This window comes from Dreissena polymorpha, chromosome 1 (genome assembly GCF_020536995.1).
Source record: "Dreissena polymorpha isolate Duluth1 chromosome 1, UMN_Dpol_1.0, whole genome shotgun sequence".
Taxonomy (NCBI): domain Eukaryota; kingdom Metazoa; phylum Mollusca; class Bivalvia; order Myida; family Dreissenidae; genus Dreissena; species Dreissena polymorpha.
In genome coordinates this window covers 191,912,923-191,934,885 of record NC_068355.1, presented here as the reverse complement: position 1 = coordinate 191,934,885, position 21,963 = coordinate 191,912,923, and the positions used below count along the sequence as shown (strand labels likewise).

Below are 21,963 nucleotides of genomic sequence, written 5' to 3'. Positions count from 1 at the left end.
AGACCAAAAACAAACACAAAATACAATTCACAAAATAAATAACTGGTCTTTTTTATACAAGAAGTAACCAAAATAAAACATGTCACCAGCCACAGACTGCCAGGCTTAACACAGAGGCTAGTTTTTAAAAATGTTTGTCCAAGTCTTCCACTGCCATTTTCCTTTTCTTCTGAGAATATTGAACACCAATCACTGCCTCCGGGTCCTTTTTGGTATGAGGTACATTGTATACTGCTCACATGTGCTCTACAGAATAAAAAATCATAAAAATGTCTAAAGCAAAGAGTTATTTACATTCAAACTATAACAAGAGATTGCAAAGCAATATGGTCCCCTAACTGTAAAACTTCACTATTTTAAGTTTGTTAAATATATTTGTTGCCATAGCAACCAGAATTCTTGCATTATAAACAACATGAAATGACGTGCAAAATGTCCTTATTGTCATCTGTTCATGTTTCAAGTTTCATGAAAAAATACTTATACTTTTAAAGTTATCCCATGAGGATCCAGAAAAGTGTAACTGACTTAGACCAATATATTGAATTCCAAAAAGACAAAATACTTTCAGGTGGTTAACATTAAATAACTTATCTAGCCGAGGGCATGACAATATTTACCATGAATTTGTGGCCCTGTAAGTCCTCTAGGTAAATGCGCTTAAAGAGCCGCTTTGCTGTTGGATTATTTCCCTGCCAAACTCTGCAGTATCTTCCATCAACTGGTCAATGGTAATTAAAGCACATAATGAAAATGTATAGGGAACGTAATTCATGAATTGTTTTAAATATTAAGTTGTTAAATGGTCTTTAGAAAGAGAACTAAAAACGAAGTGAATACATTGCAAAGCACTAAGCATAACTTAATTTGTTGGTATGATTAGTATAAATTTATTATTGCTATAATTAGAATGATGTGTAATTCTATTGGTATGAAAATGCACACTCAGATACCTAAAAACCAATTCCATTGGTTTAATTTTTTATTTACAAGCAAATACGTTGAATTGATATCCCCCACCAACATGCTTCTGGACACATAAGTATTATATTTGACACTCAAACAAGCATTTTTTAAAGATACAAAGGGCCATAACCCCGTTTTTAACAGATGGTGTACAATTCCATTTGGCGTGCATCATCCTTTTATCCATATATATACTCGAACCAGGTTTCAATGAAATCCGCCAAAGCACTTCCAGGATATGGCCTAGGACACACAAAAAGCATTTTTTCAAGATACAAAGGGCCATAACTCTGTTATTAACTAATGGTGTACAATGCCATTTGGCATGCATCATGCTCTTATCCATATACATACTCATACCAAGTTTCAGTGAAATCTGCCAAAGCACTTCCAAGATATGGCTACGGACGGATGGAAAGACAGACAGACGTAAGGATGGAAGGACGGACAGACAACGCCAAAACAATATCCCTCCGCCTATGGCGGGGGATAATAATAAACATTAACACCATTAATGAGCATTGAGTGCTCAACATGCACAGTAAAAAACTTCCTTAGCCTGCAGTTCCATAACATTGCATGATAAAATTACGTTACTACATTCAACGTTATTAATTTCTCCACATAGGTCTTATTACTTCCTTTTTCAACCTGCAAACTCCACTAAGTGAAAATTTGGGTGACAGCTGCTTTTAAACTAATATTTGCCATACTAAAACCTCAAATATCACATAAAAAGGTCTACAATAATGTCATAAGAAGATTAAATTTAAAGGAATATTTAGAAATAATAAAAATCACAAACCTTCAGTTGTTGTTCTATTCCTAGACAGACTGCTCAAACACTGTATGCATCACTCTTTAGCAATATTTCATGTCACTTTTCAAATGATAAAAATACATAAGTATTTTAAGAAAGTGTTTTTAATGGAAAAACTAATGAACTCTTCTGTTTGTTAAATGTCTTTAACTTTATTTTAACAAGTTAAACCAGTACATTGTCCACCATGTTTCATGTTTCAATCTAACAGGTAAACTCTCTGTATTTGAATTCAGCCAATTAGAAAAGGCTGTTATATCTTATAACCAATAGATTTGCAGCAAACATACCCAACATCTGATGTACAACACATGCTTGGCTTATCAGATAGATTGTTATTTGACAACCTGGACTGGCTGAGTTTGATATTGAGAAAAAACAGTGGGTATACCACTTGGACAGGGTTAAGGAATTTAAACTTGTAGAAATTGCTTTGAAAGTAACAACTACTCCTACTTCTGCAGAACTACTACTTTAATTACTACAGCATCAACAACACCACCACCAACAACAACAGCAACAATAACAGCAGCAACAACAACAGCAGCAACAACAACAGCAGCAACAGCAGCAGCAACAACTGCTACTACAGCAACAACTACTACTACTGCTACCTCTATTGCTACTACTATTGCTACAGAAACTGTTAATGCTACTACTACTACTACTACCACCACAACCTCTACTGATATAAAAAACACTACTGCTACTACATCAATTACTACAACAACAACACCTACTACAACAACAACAACTACTACTACTAATACAGCAACTACATCTACAACTACTACTACTACTGCTGCTGCTGCTGTCACTACTATGAATTCATTTGGCTATTTGTAAGTGTAAGGTGTTCTATATGTGTTCTTATTCCCCATAAGAACTTTTGTAGAACTAACTGGTTCTTTAAGCATTCTAGATGTGTTCTAGAACTACATTTTAAAACATTTTTTGAAATTTTTGACCATATTTTGTCCTTGAAATGTTCTAAAAAGGTTATTGAAATTATTGGAACAGTTTCAGTCCTAAGCCATTTTCCACAAATGTTCTGGATTTATTCTAAAAAAACTGTTTTGGAACAATTCCAGAACATACGTTTTAGAACACAAATATGGAACAGTTCCAGAACTGTTCCAATTTCTAGAACAAATTTATATATATCTTTATTGCATTTTCTTTTAAATACAAAATACATGATGCAAATAAATTTATACATGTATTAAACTACAAATACATTTCAGACAACCAGCGAAAATTTTCTAAGTTATTTTCCATTGATTTCCATCCAAGAAAATGTATAAGTTATTTTCCATAACGATTTCCGTTGAAAAAAATGGCTAAGTCCAACTTTCCATGGTGTTTTCCATACATTCCGTGGAAATGCATGGAATTTTAGTCAAGATTCCGTGGAATTCCATAACAGCTTCAGATGGAAAATTGGCAAGTGGATGGAATTCCATCAAATTCCATGGATTTCCATCGATTTCCGTAGAATTCCATAATATTTTCTACGGAATTCCATAGAAAAGTGCTAATGACTATGGCAGATCTACAGACGGGAAATGATCCTGAAGTCTAGATTACATTTCGCACTCCATGAACCACATCCTTTTAAACAGTTAGACCAAAACAACAGTACAGCCAACGCGGCACAAACATAATCTGCGGCTACGCCACGGCCAGATTATTAGTACGCGACGGCCAAATCGTGTGTTCATGCGGCGTATCGCCGTGGCACTCGGCATCGATATGCGCAAAAACGCCGAGTCTGTATTAACCTCGCATACTTTTGCAGTGTAAATATGCTGCATACATACGCGACGGATCGAGTGAAAAATATCCACCTACATGTACATACATGTATGTGTAGCGTAGAAACCAAGATTGACGCTGGTTTCATAATTATTATTTTCACTTTTTAATAAGCGAAATGGCACGTAATGCGCTTTAACAAATTATCGTTGAATTAATTACGCGCAACTGTTAATGTTTCGTTCGATTATCAGATTATCATTATTAAATTTGTAAACCGAAACGCACTTCAGAATTTAATGCTTACTTGACCTTTGGCAAATTATAGCGTCAAATAAACAGTGCTAAAATATCCTTTGTTTCATAAAAAACGCGCGAAAATTATGCAGACACTGTAGAACGTCGTTTGGAAAGTGTGGGTGTATTTTGTGTTGGTTAAATACATGAACATCATGGCGTAAATCGTGTGTTCAGCTGAAAAAAAAACGCCCTGATTAGACGTTATTTCATCATCTCTTTAAAAAGTAACAAATGCCAAAATGTATTTGATACTTAAGGAAATATGGAGAATGTTTATGTATCGTAAATATTTACCAGCATTTGCTTTAAAACTGGAATATACGGGATTTTCGGGTAATTAAGAGCGATATTAACTGTATAATATGAACAAAATTAAACGTGTTTATATACGCATATTCAAACAATAGTTAAAATTAGCTGATAAATAACAAAACAACAAATACGTCTTCACCGTCTTGATTATTGATGTGGCTGCAAACTGCTAATTTTCTCAGCTTAAATATAATAGCAAAATCAACATTCAATTAATTTATAAATCCACCATATGCTGGAGCCTTGACCACTTGTATGTGCAAAAACATAATTACGTTACCTTGTTTATGTGTGAAATACATTCACTACGGGCGGGAAACAAACTTAATTTGGCCAGACACATTAACTATGTTAACATGTATATGCTAATACAATCCACGCCCAATAAATTTATTATGATTTTAATTATTATTATAATTGTTCTTTCTAAATTTGTTAACTACATGTAACTAATAATTTTAAAAATATTTTTTAATTCTTGATGCGCATCGACTAGGCATCATGTCGCTGATCGCGGCATGCCTCCGCGGACAGATGCGAAGCTTCACGGCGAAATGCGACTTGCCACCGCATACTGAGGCGGCTTCAACGACTGAAGCGGCATCGCCTCGTTTCGCCTTGCCGCCGCGGATCGCGAAATACGTTTGTTCCGCGTTGGCAGTACTGTACTTATAACTTGTTATACTCTGAACTGGCTTGTCACTTAGGTTTCGCAAATTTATTTATAATGTTGTAAATGCATAGTGTCTCTCTACAACAGCGGTTTAAATTTGAATGCAGTTGTATAAGCTGGTCACAAAAAGAGGTTGACAAATTTGTATAACAAAATGACTGTTAAATATTCTTTGCTTTAATATTTTAATTTCATCTTGTATTTTGGTCCTCTAAAAATAGTTTTAGCAAATGTGGTTATTGGCCTGTCAGCTAACTGACTGACGGGATCGACTTATTTTTCGTGGGAATGTTACGAGTTAGCAATGTCGTGGGAACGGCTTACTTAGTACAGGGAAAAAATCGAGATAGAAAACAGAGGAGTGCAAAACTAAATAAAAGAGGAGTGCAGTATATTGTTTAATGCAATTCTCCTTTTATTAATGAACTGCTCTTTTTTCATTGCATCACTCATGTATTTAGTTTTGCATCCCTCTTTTTTCTCGCGTTCTCTTGACTTAGTTAGACATTTCCACGACATAGCTAACTCGTTCCATCTAGTTATTATGTCGTGGGAACGATATAGAAAAAGAGGATTGCATTTAAAACAGAAGAGGAGTAAATGTCACATCTATGGAAACATACATCAGAGATCTAGATAATATATTTTTTATATGCCCGTTTTTAAAAACGGGACATATAATAGTTTCACCCTTGGCGGGCGAAGGCTCTTCAGGTTGTATGCTATTTGCTGCTCATCAGTGGCTCATGGTTGGAATGAAGCCTTTAAAACTTTAAACTAGTAAGAAAGATAATGTATTAAATTAAACTTTCAAAGGGACTTCAAATGAGTCAAAATGTGCATCAAAGTGGTAAAGGGTTACTACATTCGGAAACAATCATCTATACACAACATGTAGTACTTTTTAACGCAATATATTATTTGATTAAATTCTAAATTGCTGACTGACATGGAAATTACATTTAATATAAATATATTTTAATATATTCATCAATAGGAACTTAGCATAAAACAGGGATGAAGTTAACATTGACTTATCAACGCCAATTTGAAGTTTAAAACACTGAACTTGTCAAATATAAAGAAGCTTTTAGTTGAATTTGCTATGATAACATTACCATTGTAAGGATTTAACCCTTTAATTTTGAAGGCCTGTGCAAACAGTTTGGATCCAGATGAGACGCCACATAACGTGGCGTCTCATCTGGATCCAAACTGTTTGCTATTCTGATAGTATTCTTTGAAAAACAATCGCAGAAAGTGCTAATTTTAGAAATTCAGCAGACGACATTTTAGCAGACGAAAAATTTCCCAGCATGCAAAGGGTTAATATTCACTCTCTACATTCACACCATCTACATACTGCAAAAGGAAGATTTTAATACTTAGTCATGCCAGCACACTTAAACCGCTGCTTGAAAACCATTAGTGTTCTTTGTAACAAGGAAGATTATTGACAGCTGGCCTGTTGATTGTGAGAAGTGTTCAATCCTAACTAAGTGATGTAGGAAGCATATACAGACTAGAACAATACCCTTAATGTGAGTATGCACTAGAAAAAGTATTTTGCTTTTATCGAATGAAAACCCCAGTCCGGTCAACAACTTTGTTTTCAGAAGATTCAATGTGTACATTATTGTATTATTATGGTAAAACACTTTTATAGTCAAGTTTATAGTTAATGTAAGCAAAAAATAAATATATTCCATTAACCAGTTTCAGTCAAATGCCTTGCAACGCCAAGGACCCCAGCCTATTTACACACTTGTTGAATACAAACCCTGTTCACTGTGCTCTGTCAAATCTAATACAGATGTACCATAGCTTGTTTTCTTCTTAGCTAACATTAGCACAATGTGCTTATGTAGTGATTTTGTGATGAAATTTATTCCCATTGTCAAACATGCATTGCCCGTAATAAAAAATTACACTGTTAAAACACTAGAGATTATATTTATTTCAAATATTCACGAAACTTTGTCAGAACATTGGTCTAAATAAAAAATATGTCTATAACAAAACTAGGTCCAAAAACTAGATCGCTACGTCAAATGAAAAAAAGTGCATTCTAGAAGTAACATGTTTACCCAATTTAACCCTTGATGGTCTTGTCTTCAACCATGTCATACCAATATTCTCATGGTTTTCAATTGTTGCTCTTTCCTGCTTACTACTCAGTACTGATTCCCGGCTCTTTCATGCTCACTACTCAGTACTGCTTCCCGATATTCTCATGGCTTTCCATTGTGGTTATTTCATGCCCACTACTCAGTACTGATTCCCGGCTCTTTCATGCTCACTACTCAGTACTGCTTCCCGATATTCTCATGGCTTTCCATTGTGGTTATTTCATGCTCACTACTCAATACTGATTCCCTGCTCACTACTCAGTACTGATTCCCTGCTCACTACTCAGTACTGATTCCCTGCTAACTACTCAGTACTGATTCCGGGCTCTTTCCTGCTTATTACTCAGTACTGATTCCCGGCTCTTTCATGCTTACTACTCAGTACTGATTCCCGACTCTTTCTACTCAGTGCTGATTCCCGGGTCTTTCAAGATTACTACTCAGTACTGACTCCCGATATTCTCATGGTTTTCCATAGTGGCTCTTTCATTCTTACTTCTCGGTACTGATTCCCGAAATTCTCATGGTTTTCCAATGTGTCTCTGTCATGCTTACTACTCATTACTGCTTCCCAGCTTACATCTCAGTACTGATTACCGGCTCTTTTATGCTTGCTACTCAGTACTGCTTCCCAAATGAAAAGTTATGCTGGTCCGAAAGTGCAAGTTTTTAAAAATTGTACATGTTGAATATACAAATATATTTATAATAAATAAAATGAACAAATATAATTGCTTAAAACATCAGCCAATAATACAGACACTAAATTAATCTGATAGATTATTAAAATATTATTAATATGATTTAATATATTATAACATTGATTGCAAAATGCATTAGAATTGGAATACCTGATTTCTGTGCGTGTCCCTTGTTTGTATTGTTATTGTTTTTTAGCTCGACTATTATATATGCAATATATATAGTGGAGCTATTCTACTCACCCCAGCGTAGGCGATAGCGTTTGCCTTGGCGTTTTCGTGCAAATGTTAAAGTTTGCGTACTACCCCAAATATTTTCATTGTCCCGTGACATATTGCTTTCATATTTTGCATACTTATTTACCAACATGACCCCAACCTATAAACAAGAGCAGACCACTGTATCAAGCATTTTGACATAATTATTTCCCCTTTTATACTTAGAATATGCATATTATTGATAAATCTATGTTAAAGTTTGCGTACTACCCCAAATATTTCCTATGTCCCTTGACATATTCCTTTCATATTTTGCATACTTGTTTACCAACATGACCCCAACATATAAACAAGAGCAGACAACTGTTTTTTTTTAGCTTTTTTACAGAATTATGGCCCCTTTTATACTTAGATAATTAAATATTTTGCTTAAATTAATTGCCATAACTTCTTTATTTATGATCAAATTTTAATAATACTTTGACAAAACAACACTTACCTGAATTAACCACAATGGATTCCACCCAAATAATACCCCACGCCCCAACCCAGAATCCCTGCCTCCCTCCCCCGACCTTCCCCCCGCCCAATTTGTTTTTCCTTTTTTTATTTTTGAAAGATTTATAAATGACCACACCCCACATTATACCCCCTTCTGAACCCCCCTACCCCCCCCCCCGCCAAAATTTTTTTTTTCTTTTTAAATTTTTGAAAGATCGTCTAATAAATGACCACACCCCACATTATACCCCCTCTCAACCCCCCTACCCCCCCCCCCCCCAAAAAAAAAAAGATTTTCCTTTTTTATTTTGAAAGATCTTCCATTATAAATTATTTAATATAAACAATTTCTCAATGATGGCTTACATTAAACTGTCAAGCACTCAAATAGTCGAGTGCGCTGTCATCTAAAAAGGTCTTGTTTATAATTCTGATATGTATAATTTGTGCATAATGTTTTCTTAAATACTCTACACAAATATCTCAGAAACTTATATATATCATGATCCCTATATGGTGAAACTGATCACAGTGTCCTGTTAGGGTGGACTTGTGCATCTTGTCAGGTTTTTCCTTTACAATTTTTCTCAATGCAGATGTAACTAATTGTTCTGGCTCATTGATTTGCACATATATTGCCTTTTTCTGGAACTCATTCTTAAAATAAACCCATATATGAACTTAGCGCATAATTGGGGAGCATTGATAAGTTTTACTTATATTCTTGTTTTTCTTATATGATTAGGACTGTGAGAACGCTTAATTAAGATTATTGTAGAATCAATTTAATGAATCTATTTTGTTAAATATTATCATTGTTGTGCTTTTACTTTCACTTTCCACATTTGCATTAATATAAATGCAGTGACCCCGCGTTTATCCGGATCTCGATAGTCCGGCCATCTCGCGATCTGGACGAAAGTCAAGGGGAACGGATTTATTATGCAGTATTTTGCCCCGTTAAGTCCGGAATCTTGGGACTTCGCAACACCGATCTGTGTATTTAGCTGTAATTATGTCTCGTTAATAGGAATGCTGCCCAACATGGGGACTTAATCGCCCACCCACCATATAAACAAAAGCGCAATCACCGAGGCAGGAAGTATTGTCGTTTTAGGCTTATTTGCTATCCCATCGTTTAAACAAAAGCGCGCCCACCGAGGCGTGAAATAAAATTGTGTTTAGGCGCTAAAGCTAATAGGCGTGACTAAACATGATTTGACTCAGACTTAAAACGTAGATTGATGTAGGCATTACACAATGCATCTTAAATGATACAATGATATTCTTAAATATCTTTAATGAGCTGAACACGCGACCAATTAAGACCCTGATTACAATCGGACCGTCATCGTGCGTGAAATTTTGTGCTAGGATTATTTAACCAATCCGTTTAAAACACATCAAACATTACGTGTCGCTATTTTAATCATTTCGCAGTTTTATATTTTATTGTCATTTGCCTTCAACACCCTTGATGTGTGTACATGTACAATTTCGGTTACACGTTTTAGTATATATTGTTTTACAAACATTTTTTTATACGCCAATTACCATTGGTAATGGGGGCTATATAGGAGTCACTTTGTCCGTCTGTCCGTCTGTTGGTCGGTCTGTCGGTCTGTCCTGAAATTTCATCTGATCTTCACCAAACTTGGTCAGAAGTTGTATCTAGATGATGTGAAGGTCAAGTTTGAATATGGGTCATGCCAGGTAAAAAACTAGGTCACGGGGTCACTTAGTGTGTTTTAAACTGAAAGTTTGTCCGGACCATAACTATGTTATTTATTGTTAGATTTTAAAATGACTTGGTACTTGTGGCGTGTGAAAAAAGTATGTTGATATCTCAAAGGTCAAGGTCACACTTGGAGTTCAAAGGTCAAATGCTTGTCCGGGCCATAACTCTTATGTCATTCATTGTGAGATTTAAAAATCATTTGACACATTTGTTCACCATCATTGGACGGTGTGTTGCGCCAAAGAATTACGTCGATATCTCCAAGGTCAAGGTCACACTTAAAGTTCAAAGGTCAAATATGGCAATAAATGAGCTTGTCCTTGCCATAACTATGTTGTTCATTTTGAGAATTTAAAATCATTTGGCACATTTTATCACCATTATTGTATGGTGTGTCGCGCGAAAGAATTACGTCAATATCTCCAAGGGTAATGTCACACTTTGAGTTCAAAGGTGAAAAATGGCCTTAAATGAGCTTGTCGGGGCCATAACTATGTCGTTCATTGTGAGTTTTTAAAATCTTTTGGCACATTTGCTTACCATCATTGGACGGTGTGTCGCGCGAAAGAATTACGTTGATATCTCCAAGGTCAAGGTCACACTTTGAGTTCAAAGGTAAAAAATAGCCATAAATGAGCTTGTTGGGTCCATTACTATGTCGTTTATTGTGAGTTTTTAAAATCATTTGGCTCTTTTGTTCACCATCATTGGACGGTGTGTCAAGCGAACGAATTACGTCGATATATCCAAGGTGTAGGTCATACTTTGAGTTCAAAGGTAACAAATGGACATAAATGAGCTTGTCTGTGCCATAACTATATAATGTCATTCATTGTGAGATTTTAAAATGACTGTGTACATTAATTTTGTTCACAGTCATTGGACTGTGTGTCATGTGAAAAAATTCAAGAGTTCAAAGGTCAAAATGGCTATAAATGATAATGGCATAATAATTCTTAAAAATCACCATAAATTAGTTTCTCTTGTTTTGTGAAGACAACATGCAAAATAGTCTGTGTCAATGCGGCACGTGGGGGAATACGTCACATCTGTGACAAAGCTCTACTTCAATTATTGTTTTCAACAAATTAAATGTCTGCATAACAAGAAAATATCATTTTTGATGCGAAATAAGTATGTAAATGTACATAAACATAAGGTTTATGTCATAAGGTATATATTTAACTCTTGAAACGGCACTGGTTCGATAATCCGGAAGATTTGTTTATTAGAAAATTTCTACCAGAACGGACGTGAATGGATAAACGCGGGGTCACTGTACTACATTATTAAGTGTGTGATGTTTTCTCAGACTTAACAACACCATTTCGAAGTTTAAAGCACAGACGGTGCAAATGCTATTGAAAGTTTTTATTGAACAATTTGTATGGTCATATTACATTCTTGTAATTTAATATTCGCCCTCTAAATACTGCAGAAGGAAGTTTTTAATACCAAGTCATAACCACACAATCAACCACTGCTTGAGAACTGTGAGTGTTCTTCTTAACACGGAAGATTATAGACAGATGGTCTATTCATAGTGAAAAGTGTTTGTTGTATTGGGATATAACTTTTCAGGGCTATGGGAAGATGTGCAATGCACAAGAACCATAACCCTGCACTTTTTTAAGAGTTATTGCCCTTTGTTGTTGTTATGTCCTTGAATCAAATGATCGGGGTATATTGTTTTTTGGCCTGTCTGTCTGCCATTCCGTCACTCTGTCATTCTGTCACTCTGTCATCCCAAAACTTTAATATTGGTCATAACTTTTGCAATATTGAAGATAGCAACTTGATATTTGGCATGCATGTGTATCTCATGGAGCTGCACATTTCACAAACACATTGTTTGTCATACATATTTTCACATTCAACTGCGATAGATTTAATAATTCACTTATAATTTTACTCAGAATAAAACTATTCACATTTACTTAAATGAGCCATGCTCTGTGAAAAGGGGTTTTAATGTGTGTGCGTAAAGTGTAACACAGATAAGCCTGTGCAGTCTGCACAGGCTAATCAAAGATGAAACGTGTCATGTTATGGTATGTTTCGTTTACAGAGAGTATCTTCTTTGCAACAATCTAGTTTAGGCGGAAAGTTTCGTCCCTGATTAGCCTGTGGGGACTGCACAGGCTAATCTGGAACGACACTTTACGCACATGCATTAAACCCGCTTTTTACATAGCGGGGCTCATTTAAATTAATTAACAACAATCTGAGTAAAATATATCAAGCGGTTAATTCCATTAAAAGCAATACTTGTTTCTGCAAATGCATTCCTATCTCACAGAATTGTCCCAGCCACCCATCCGTAAAAATACTTATCTTTGCCGCGGAACCAGTACACTCTCCTCTGTTCTGACATGTGCTATTGTAACATGGATCTTTAACTGAAAGACTTATTTAGAAATAATCCCCTAAAATTTGGTGATCTGCAAACAAAAATGCCAATCAAAGAAACTGTTTATGCTCTGGATCGAATGTCATCAGGGATTTATTGTTTTTGACCTGTCTGTCTGTCTGTCATTGTATGCGTCTGTCTATAATAGTGTTTGTCTGGCATGGTATGATGTGTGTGTCTGTCCCAAAACTTTAACCTTGGTCATAACTTTTGCGATTTTGATGATGGCAGCTTGATATGAGGTATGCATGTGTATCTCATGGAGCTGCACATTTTGTGTGGTGAAAGGTCAACATCATCCTTTAAGGCCAAATGTCAAATATATGGCTTGAAAGCCGCGCAGTGGGGGCATTGTGTTTCACAAACAAAGCTCTTGTTAAGTCTATATCTCATATAGGCTATAAGATTTGGATATGAAACGTTATGGGTGTGTAGATATCAATGAGGAGAATTGCAATCCATTAACACAATTACCCTACACTTATTACTACCTTTTAATTATTACCCTACACTTATTTATTATACTGTATATCAAGGATTTGCACCGATCCATGAACAAAGTTTATCAAATCAATAACTGTGGTTGTTTTGGAAAGATTCAATGTGTCAGTGTTTTTTTTCATTCAAAATCGAGTCCTGTAATCTGATTCATTCAACATGGAAAAACGTATAATCGAAGGTTTCCAAAAAAAAGAATTATTTTTTAGATTTCAATTAAACCAACATGCAGATAAATATAATACTGGAACACTTGTATCCTCAGTTGTGAAGCATTTATTAGCAAAACAACATCAACACTATTTTCCCAATGTTAGTCTAAATGCCGCTAGTTTAGTTCTAGGATCATGGTACATTGATCATCACTGGCAGATGACCCCTATTGATTTTCAGGTCACTAGGTCAAAGGTCAAGATCACAGTGACTCGAAACAGTAAAATGGTTTCTGGATGATAACTCAAGAATGCTTAGGCCTAGGATCATGAAACTTCATAGGTACATTGATCATGACTGGCAGATGACCCCTTTTGATTTTCAGGTGACTAGGTCAAAGGTCAAGGTCACTTACCTGAAGCAGTAAAATGGTTTCTAACGTATTCACACAATGGCTGCCACTACAACTGACAGCCCATTTGGGGGGCATGCGTGTTTTACAAACAGCCCTTGTTATTTTTTTAGATCTATTGATCAATTATCATACTGTGTATTTTAGAATGTTTATATGATATTATTATTTAATTATTTTGGAAATTAAATTTGTATCAGGATATTGTATTCCTTGCCTAATAAGAATTCGATAGTCTGACAGCATATTCATGTGTTGATGATTGCATATAATTTTGATTTATCTTTAATGGTTCAAATAAAGCAATTGTCATCATACTTGCTATACTTTCAACAAGTCTAAAAAGAGAGATGTTGATGTTATTTGTACTAATTTTTTATGCCCACGGTAGGGTGGCATATAGCAGTTAATTGCCCGTCAGTCTGTATGTCTGTCTGTCAGTCTGTCTGAAAACTTTAACATTGCCCACAATTTTTGCAATATTGAAGATAGCAACTTGATATTTGGTATGCATGTGTATCTCATAGAGCTGCACATTTTGATTGGTGAAAGTCAAGGTCAAAGTCATCTTCAAGGCCAAAAATCAAATATATTGCTATAAAGTGGCGCCATAGGGGGCATTGTGTTTCTGACAAACACATCTTTTGTTATCTCTAAAACATTCATAGACAGTGCTCACACATCTCGACATTTGCTTGGGATCCCCATTTTTGCAGACAACATCCCTCAAAATCGTTGACCCCAGTCATGGGTACACCAATATTTCATATGAACTCTGCCCTAGGTCAAAAGTCAAGGTCATTGTACTAGACAAAATGAAAACACTTTCTCCACAGCAATTAGATTTTCTTATTATTGGGTAGAAGTTACAAGCATGGTTTGAAAGAGTATAAAGTGCAAGAACCAGGCCCCTAGGTCCAAGGTTAAGGTCACTGTTCAAGGTCATATGTAAAATATATGAAACCAATCCATAAAACGTTGTTCTTTAAAGAGACCTTCTAAAAGATGTGTGCATGTATTGAAATTTGTCATTAAATGCTTTATATTGATAAATGTAAACATTGGATCTAAAAAGCTCTAGTAAAAAAACTAGAAAAAAAAAGTTCAAACGTCATAACATAGCCCATCTGGAACTAGTTTTAAATAAAATGTACCATTCTTATTAACCTGGCAGTAATTTGTACTTTATGTTTCGAAACTATCTTCATTGTAGACTTCAATGCTTTAAGTCAGTTTAAATTAGCAGTTTATGCAATGCACTTCTTACAATTCATTCCAGTAGGTTTAAAGTAAAGTGACACTCACTGTACATGTTCTCACGTGACAGTTTACATCGTGACGTAGTGAGGCTGGTCACTAGTCCCACAAAACTGTGCAACAAAGAGCTTTTCTGATTATACGTTAAACAATGTTTTACAAGTTCACATGCAATTTTCATGTTAAAAGTATTAAATGTTGATCAAATGTAAATAGTATATAATATATATGTATGTATATTATGTTTCTATACTGATGCAGGTTTGTTTGTAATTATAGTGTCAGAAAGTGACTTTGTTAAAACCAGTTAATTTATAAAATGGCAACAAGTTCTCAGTCTTCAGTTGAGCTGGGTTCGCATGAAGTGAAGGACTATATTTGTAATGCCTGTGAAGACCAGAATAATGTTGCGACAAGTGCTGATTTCTATTGTAAACAGTGTGAACGGTTTTATTGTGGAACCTGTATTGATCCACATGGTAAAGCCTTGGCTAAACATACTACATTTGGAAGGGTCGAAATAGATAAATGGCCAGTTTCAAAAAAGGTGGTGGATTTTCTACAAACTTGTGATGTTCATAAGGACCATAAAATTGACCAATTATGCAACCTGCACAAACAGCTGTGCTGCCCTCAGTGTATATGTGATCAACACAGGTATGTAACTCTTCAGTTGTTCAGTTATTATTAGTACAATATGATTAAAAAAATATTATTTACAAAAAATTAGGCTTTTAAACCCATACTCATCACGATGTAAATCCAAAGAAAGAGTCGTTAATTCAAAGTTCATGTTCATTTTCAAACCCACTAACGGGTCTTTAAATTAAGAATTATTTTAATGCTTATATAGGGAGATATATTTTAATGTTGAAACTCATCATTTCAAACAGCGAAAAAAATGCGAGAAGTATTGATGACTGAACTATTTTTCTGTGAAATGATGTTTTTATGCCCCCCTTCGAAGAAGAGGGGGGTATATTGCTTTGCACATGTAGGTCTGTCGGTCAGTCTGTCGGTCGGTCCGATCACCAGGTGGTTTCCGGATGATAACTCAAGAACGCTTGGGCCTAGGATCATGAAACTTCATAGGTACATTGATCATGACTCGCAGATGATCCCTATTGATTTAGAGGTCACTAGGTCAAAGGTCAACGTCACGGTGACCTGAAATAGTAAAATGGTTTTTGGATAATAACTTAAGAACGCATACGCGGCCAACAGGGCAAACTCTGAACAATATAACTGAAGCAACTGGTCTGTAATCCAAAATCTAAAATTATCAGTCCAATGAAACATCATCATTTGAGTAAAATAAAGTGGATCAGTAAAAATATTATCAGAATATGAGATTTTTTTTGTATATTTTGTATAATAAATATTGTGTAAATGTTTAATTTTGTTGATTAATATAAATTTAAGCTGGACAGGGGAGGTAATACACTATTATATCTTTCTCATATACAGGGGAAACATTTGCAATAAGTTTAAATTTCATGTTTAATAAATAGAGGATATGTGTTCATGTCAGTGTGAGGTCATTTTTTTTTCATTGTCCCTTGACATATTGCTTTTATATTTTGCATACTTGTTTCCCAACATCACCCCAACCTATATTTCTCCCCCCCCCCAACCTCACCCCCCCCCCACTTTTTTTTTTAAACATCATCTAATAAATTACCACACCCCACATTATACATCCCTCTCACCCCCCCCCATCCCCCCCACCCCCCCCCATTTTTTTAAGCATTAATAATTACCACACCCCACATTATACTCCCACTCACCCCCTTCACCCCCTACCACCCCCCCCCCTCAATTTTTTTAAACATCTTATAAATTACCACACCCAACATTATACCCCCTCTCACTCCCCCCCTACCACCCTACCCCACAATTTTTTTGAAACATCTTATAAATTACCACACCCACATTATACTCCCCTCTCACCCCCACCCCCCCTACCCCCCGTACCCCCCCCCCCCTTAATTTTATTTAAACATCTAAAAAATTACCACACCCCACATTATACCCCCTCTCAACCCCCTTACCCCCCAAAAAAATTTTTTTATTTTTTATTTTTTAAACATCTAATAAATTACCACACCCAACTTTATAACCCCCTATCACCCCCACCCCTCCTACACCCCAACCCCCCCCTCGAATTTTTTAAAACATCTAATTAATTACCACACCCCACATTATACCCCCCTCTCACCCTTACCCCCCCACCCCCCCCCCAAAAAAAAAAAACAAACATTTTTTTAAACATCTTATAAATTACCACACCCCACATTATACACCCCTCTCAACCCCCACCCCCCCTACCCCCCCCCCAAATTTTTATTTTTTTTAAATTTTTTTAACATCTAATTAATAACCGAACCCCACATTATACCCCCTCTCACTCCCCCTACCCCCCAACCCTCCTCCCCCCCCCATTTTTTTTAAACATCTAATAAATAACCCCACCCCACATTATGCCCTTCTCACTCCCCCCTACCCCCCCTACCCCACACCCCTACCCCCACAAAAAAATATTTTTTTTTAAACATCTTATAAATTACCACACCCCACATATACTCCCCTCATCACCCCCACCCCCCCTACCCCCCATACCCCCCTTAATTTTTTTTAAACATCTAAAAAATTACCACACCCCACATTATACCCCCCTCTCACCTCCCCCCTTAACCCCCCCCCCCAAAAAAAAATATATATATATTTTTTAAACATCTAATAAATTACCACACCCAACATTATAACCCCCTATCACCCCCACCCCTCCTACACCCCCACCCCCCCCCCCGAATTTTTTTAAAACATCTAATTAATTACCACACCCCACATTATACACCCCTCTCAACCCCCACCCCCCTACCCCATCCCCCCCCCACATTTTTATTTTTTTTATTTTTTTTAAACATCTAATTAATAACCGAACCCCACATTATACCCCCCCTCTCACTCCCCCTACCCCCCCCAACCCCCCTCCCCCCCATTTTTTTTAAACATCTAATAAATAACCACACCCCATATTATGCCCTTCTCACTCCCCCCTACCCCCCCTACCCCACACCCCTCCCCCCCCAAAAAAAATATTTTTTTAAACGTCTTATAAATTACCACACCCCATATTATACTCCCCTCTCACCCCCACCCCCCCTACCCCCCGTACTCCCCTTAAATAATAATATTTTTTAAAACATCTAAAAAATTACCACACCCCACATTATACCCCCCTCTCATCCCCCCCTAACCCCCCCCCCCACAAAAAATATTTTTTAAACATCTAATAAATTACCACACCCAACATTATAACCCCCTCTCACCCCCACCCCTCCTACACCCCACCCCCCCCCCCCAATTTTTTTTAAACATCTAATTAATTACCACACCCCACATTATACCCCCCTCACACCCCCCCTTAACCCCCCCCCCCCAAAAAAAAAAAAAAATATTTTTTTAAACATCTAATAAATAACCACACCCCACATTATACACCCTCTCAACCCCCACCCCCCTACCCCCCATCCCCCTCCAAATTTTATTTTTTATTTTTTTTAAACATCTAATTAATAACCAAACCCCACATTATAACCCCCCTCTCACTCCCCCTAACCCCCAACCCCCCTCCCCCCCCATTTTTTTTTAAACATCTAATAAATTACCACATCCCACATTATGCCCTTCTCACTCCCCCCTACCCCCCTACCCCCCCTACCCCCCCCTACCCCACACCCCCACCCCCCCAAAAAATTTTTTTTTTTTAAACATCTAATAAATTACCACACCCCATATTATACCCTCTCATTCCCCCCTACTCCCCTTTTGACTTTCAAAATGTCATGAAAAAGTAAATGGAATTTATTTCTTAATTATTTGATCAGTTTTGTAAATCAGAAATACATCTTAATGTCTTTTTCAAAAATGAGTTATTATTAAGCCGAAATATGATGTTCTATCAACTGTACATAATGTTTTCATACTGCAGGATTGGTACTGCAAGGAATGCAAGTAAATTTATTACACCTCAGGCTTTGTTAATAAATGTGCTCAATTATCTCTATGTATTTGTTCCAAGGGTTATTATTATCTTCACATTTATATAGCTCTCTCTGTTTATTATATAAACAAGAACATTGCATTGCTGTTTCTCCTTAAAATAATACAGACAACACATTCCATAGAAATTTTCATTTGAACTTAAACTGTGAATAAGAGGGAAACAAAATAATGTGCAAAAGTTTACAACATTTTATTTTGACAATACTGTGAGTCTTTTACGAAATTATAAAAATAAAATACTATTTTAAAAATATACAATTACATAGTTCAAAAGTTGTTTTCTATATATAATTAATCTTGCGAGTAAGTTATATACAGTCAGCAGAGTAATTCTACTAGAACAATTTAAATCCTTGCTACATGTACTATTTAATTCTTTATATGGCTTTCACTTAAGAAAATGTTCAATGAAATAAATCTAGGTTTCTAGGTATATTGTGTCTTTTACCTCAATATTTTGTTGGGGCTAATGTGAAGCCAATGGACATGATACAAAACCTATGAAGATTACCGCCATACAATGTCACATACAAAATAATTATCACCTAACCCATGCGTTTTGAGAGAATAAGATTGTTTAAGCTCTTTATTATATAAGTAAAAATTAATCATGTGAAACAAGGACAGGTTAATTTTTACTCCAAATGTATGATTTGATCACACCTAAAAGAAGAAAACACTAACATGTTTTACACCAAATATTGAACCCCTGACCCTTGCGGTTTCTGTGTTGATAGGGATTATCAAATAGCACATTAATCTATATAAATCAGTTGACCACTGAAGCGCAAACAGTTTTGACCACGGAGACATGCTTTGAGGAAACTTAGCAAAAGAACTACTATATGGTTGGCATGCAACGTAACAAACCAATGGGCCTTGCGATTTCATAAAATGATTATATTATTTATATTTATAAGCAAAACAGTAACCCCTAGGGAGGGCAAATTTTCTGCATGATTTGAACAAACTTCAAAGAGAGCCTAATAACGATGTTACACACCAAATATTGAGTCATGTCCCGTGTGTTCACTTTACAAATATAAACACTATAACTCTCTCTGAATAAAAAATGAAATGATTTTATAAGTCTATAACTCTCGGTTTCTTAAATGAAATACAGTACAGCCAAAGCGGCACAAACATAATCCGCGGCTACGCCACGGCCAGATTATTAGTCCGCGGCGGCCGAATCGTGTGTTCACGCGGCGTAACGCCGTGGCACTCGGCATCGATCCGCGCAACGACGCCGAGTCTGTATTAACCACGCGTACTTTCGCGGAGTAAATCCGCCGCATACGTACGCGGCGGATCGAGTGAAAAGATATCCACCTACATGTACATACATGTATGTGTAGCGTAGAATTAATTACGCGCAACTGTTTATGTTTCGTTCGATTATCATTATTAAATTTATAATCCGAAACACACTTCCGAATTTTAATGCTAACGCGTCCTTTGGCAAATTCTAGCGTCAAATAAACAGTGCTAAAATATCCTTTGTTTCATAAAAAGCGCGCGAAAATTATGCAGACATGTAGAACGTCGTTTGGAAAGTTTGGGTGTATTTTGTGTTGTATAAATACATGAACATCACGTCAGGCATAAATCGCGTGTTCAGTGGAGAAAAAAAACGCCCCGATTAGACGTTATTTCATCATCTCTATAAATAGTAACAAATGCCAAAATGTATTTGATACTTAAGGAAATATCAAGAATGTTTGTGTATCGTAAATATTAACCAGCATTTGCTTTAAAACTGAAATATACGGGATTATCGGGTAATTAGTAGCGATATTAACTGTATAATATGAACAAAATAAAACGTGTTTATATACGCATATTCAAACAATAGTTATAATAAGCTGATAATTAACAAAACTACAAATACGTCGTCACCGTCTTGATTATTGATGTGGCTTCAAACTGCTAATTTTCTCAGCTAAAATATAATAGCGGAATCAACATGCAATTAATTTATAAATCCACCATATGCTGGAGCCTTGACCACTTGTATGTGCGAAAACATAATAACGTGACCTTGTTTATGTGTGAAATACATACGCTACGGGCGGGAAACAAACTTAATAATTGGCCAGACACATTAACCATGCTTACATGTATATGCTAATACAATCTGCGCACAATAAATTTATTATGATTTTAATTATTATTATAATTGTTCTTTCAAAATTTGTTAACTACATATAACTAATCATTTAAAAAAAAAAATATTTCATGATCGCATCGACTCGGCATCATGTCGCGGACCGCGGCATGCCTCGGCGGACAGATGCGAAGTTTCGCGGCGAAATGCGACTTGCCACCGCATACTGACGCGGCTTCAACGACTGACGCGGCATCGACTCGTTTCGTCTTGCCGCCGCGGATCGCGAAATACGTTTTTTCCGCTTTGGCTGTACTGTATTCATGTTTTATGTACTAGAACTTTCACTACACAAAGTTTGGACCAAGATCAATTCAAGCACAGTCTGATCAGGATCCAAAGTGTTCGCTTAACATCTTTAGAAGTACTGACTGAATGACAATTATGTTGAACATGTTGGATCCTGGTCATACTGCTCTTTTGGAGCCAAAATGGTCGCAATCCCTAAAGTCCAATTTTCTGTTACGTGGCTCATTTTTTCTCATTATTGATACAAATTATCATGATATAAAGCAAGTCTGTTGTATATTAAAGAGTATTTTTAGTGTGCATATTCCACCCATGGATGAAAGTTACAAAGTTGGTTGTTATTTAAAGCTATTAAACAATGTAAACTGCAGTTTTCAAGTCTTTGTTATTTAAGTCAAATGCATGCTATATTTGTTATAAACATACATATGATATACACGTACACTCAACAAAAGTTTTACGACCACTATAATACACTACACACCTGGGGACCGTTTCTTAAAACTACGTATGTTCAAAAATCATGCGTAAGTGCAAAACTTTCAGTTAGTAACGTTTCTATAAACTTTGTAAAGTTACGTTTACCGTATTTTTGCACGTAAAGTTACGTGTGCTCAAAGGCTCAAGTAACTCAG

At 36.1% G+C, this 21,963-nt stretch overlaps 1 protein-coding gene across 1 annotated transcript in view; it reads left to right on the top strand.

Annotated features, from left to right (window-relative positions):
• The first annotated feature begins 14,989 nt into the window (after nt 1-14,989).
• The window catches only part of LOC127864370 (uncharacterized), a 44,077-nt gene continuing 37,103 nt past the window's right edge, over nt 14,990-21,963 (top strand). Inside the window, exon 1 of the mRNA XM_052404029.1 lies at nt 14,990-15,501. Within this exon, the coding sequence (XP_052259989.1) occupies nt 15,164-15,501 (338 nt within the window). The 5' untranslated portion in view covers nt 14,990-15,163. The remainder of the gene's footprint in view (nt 15,502-21,963) is intronic.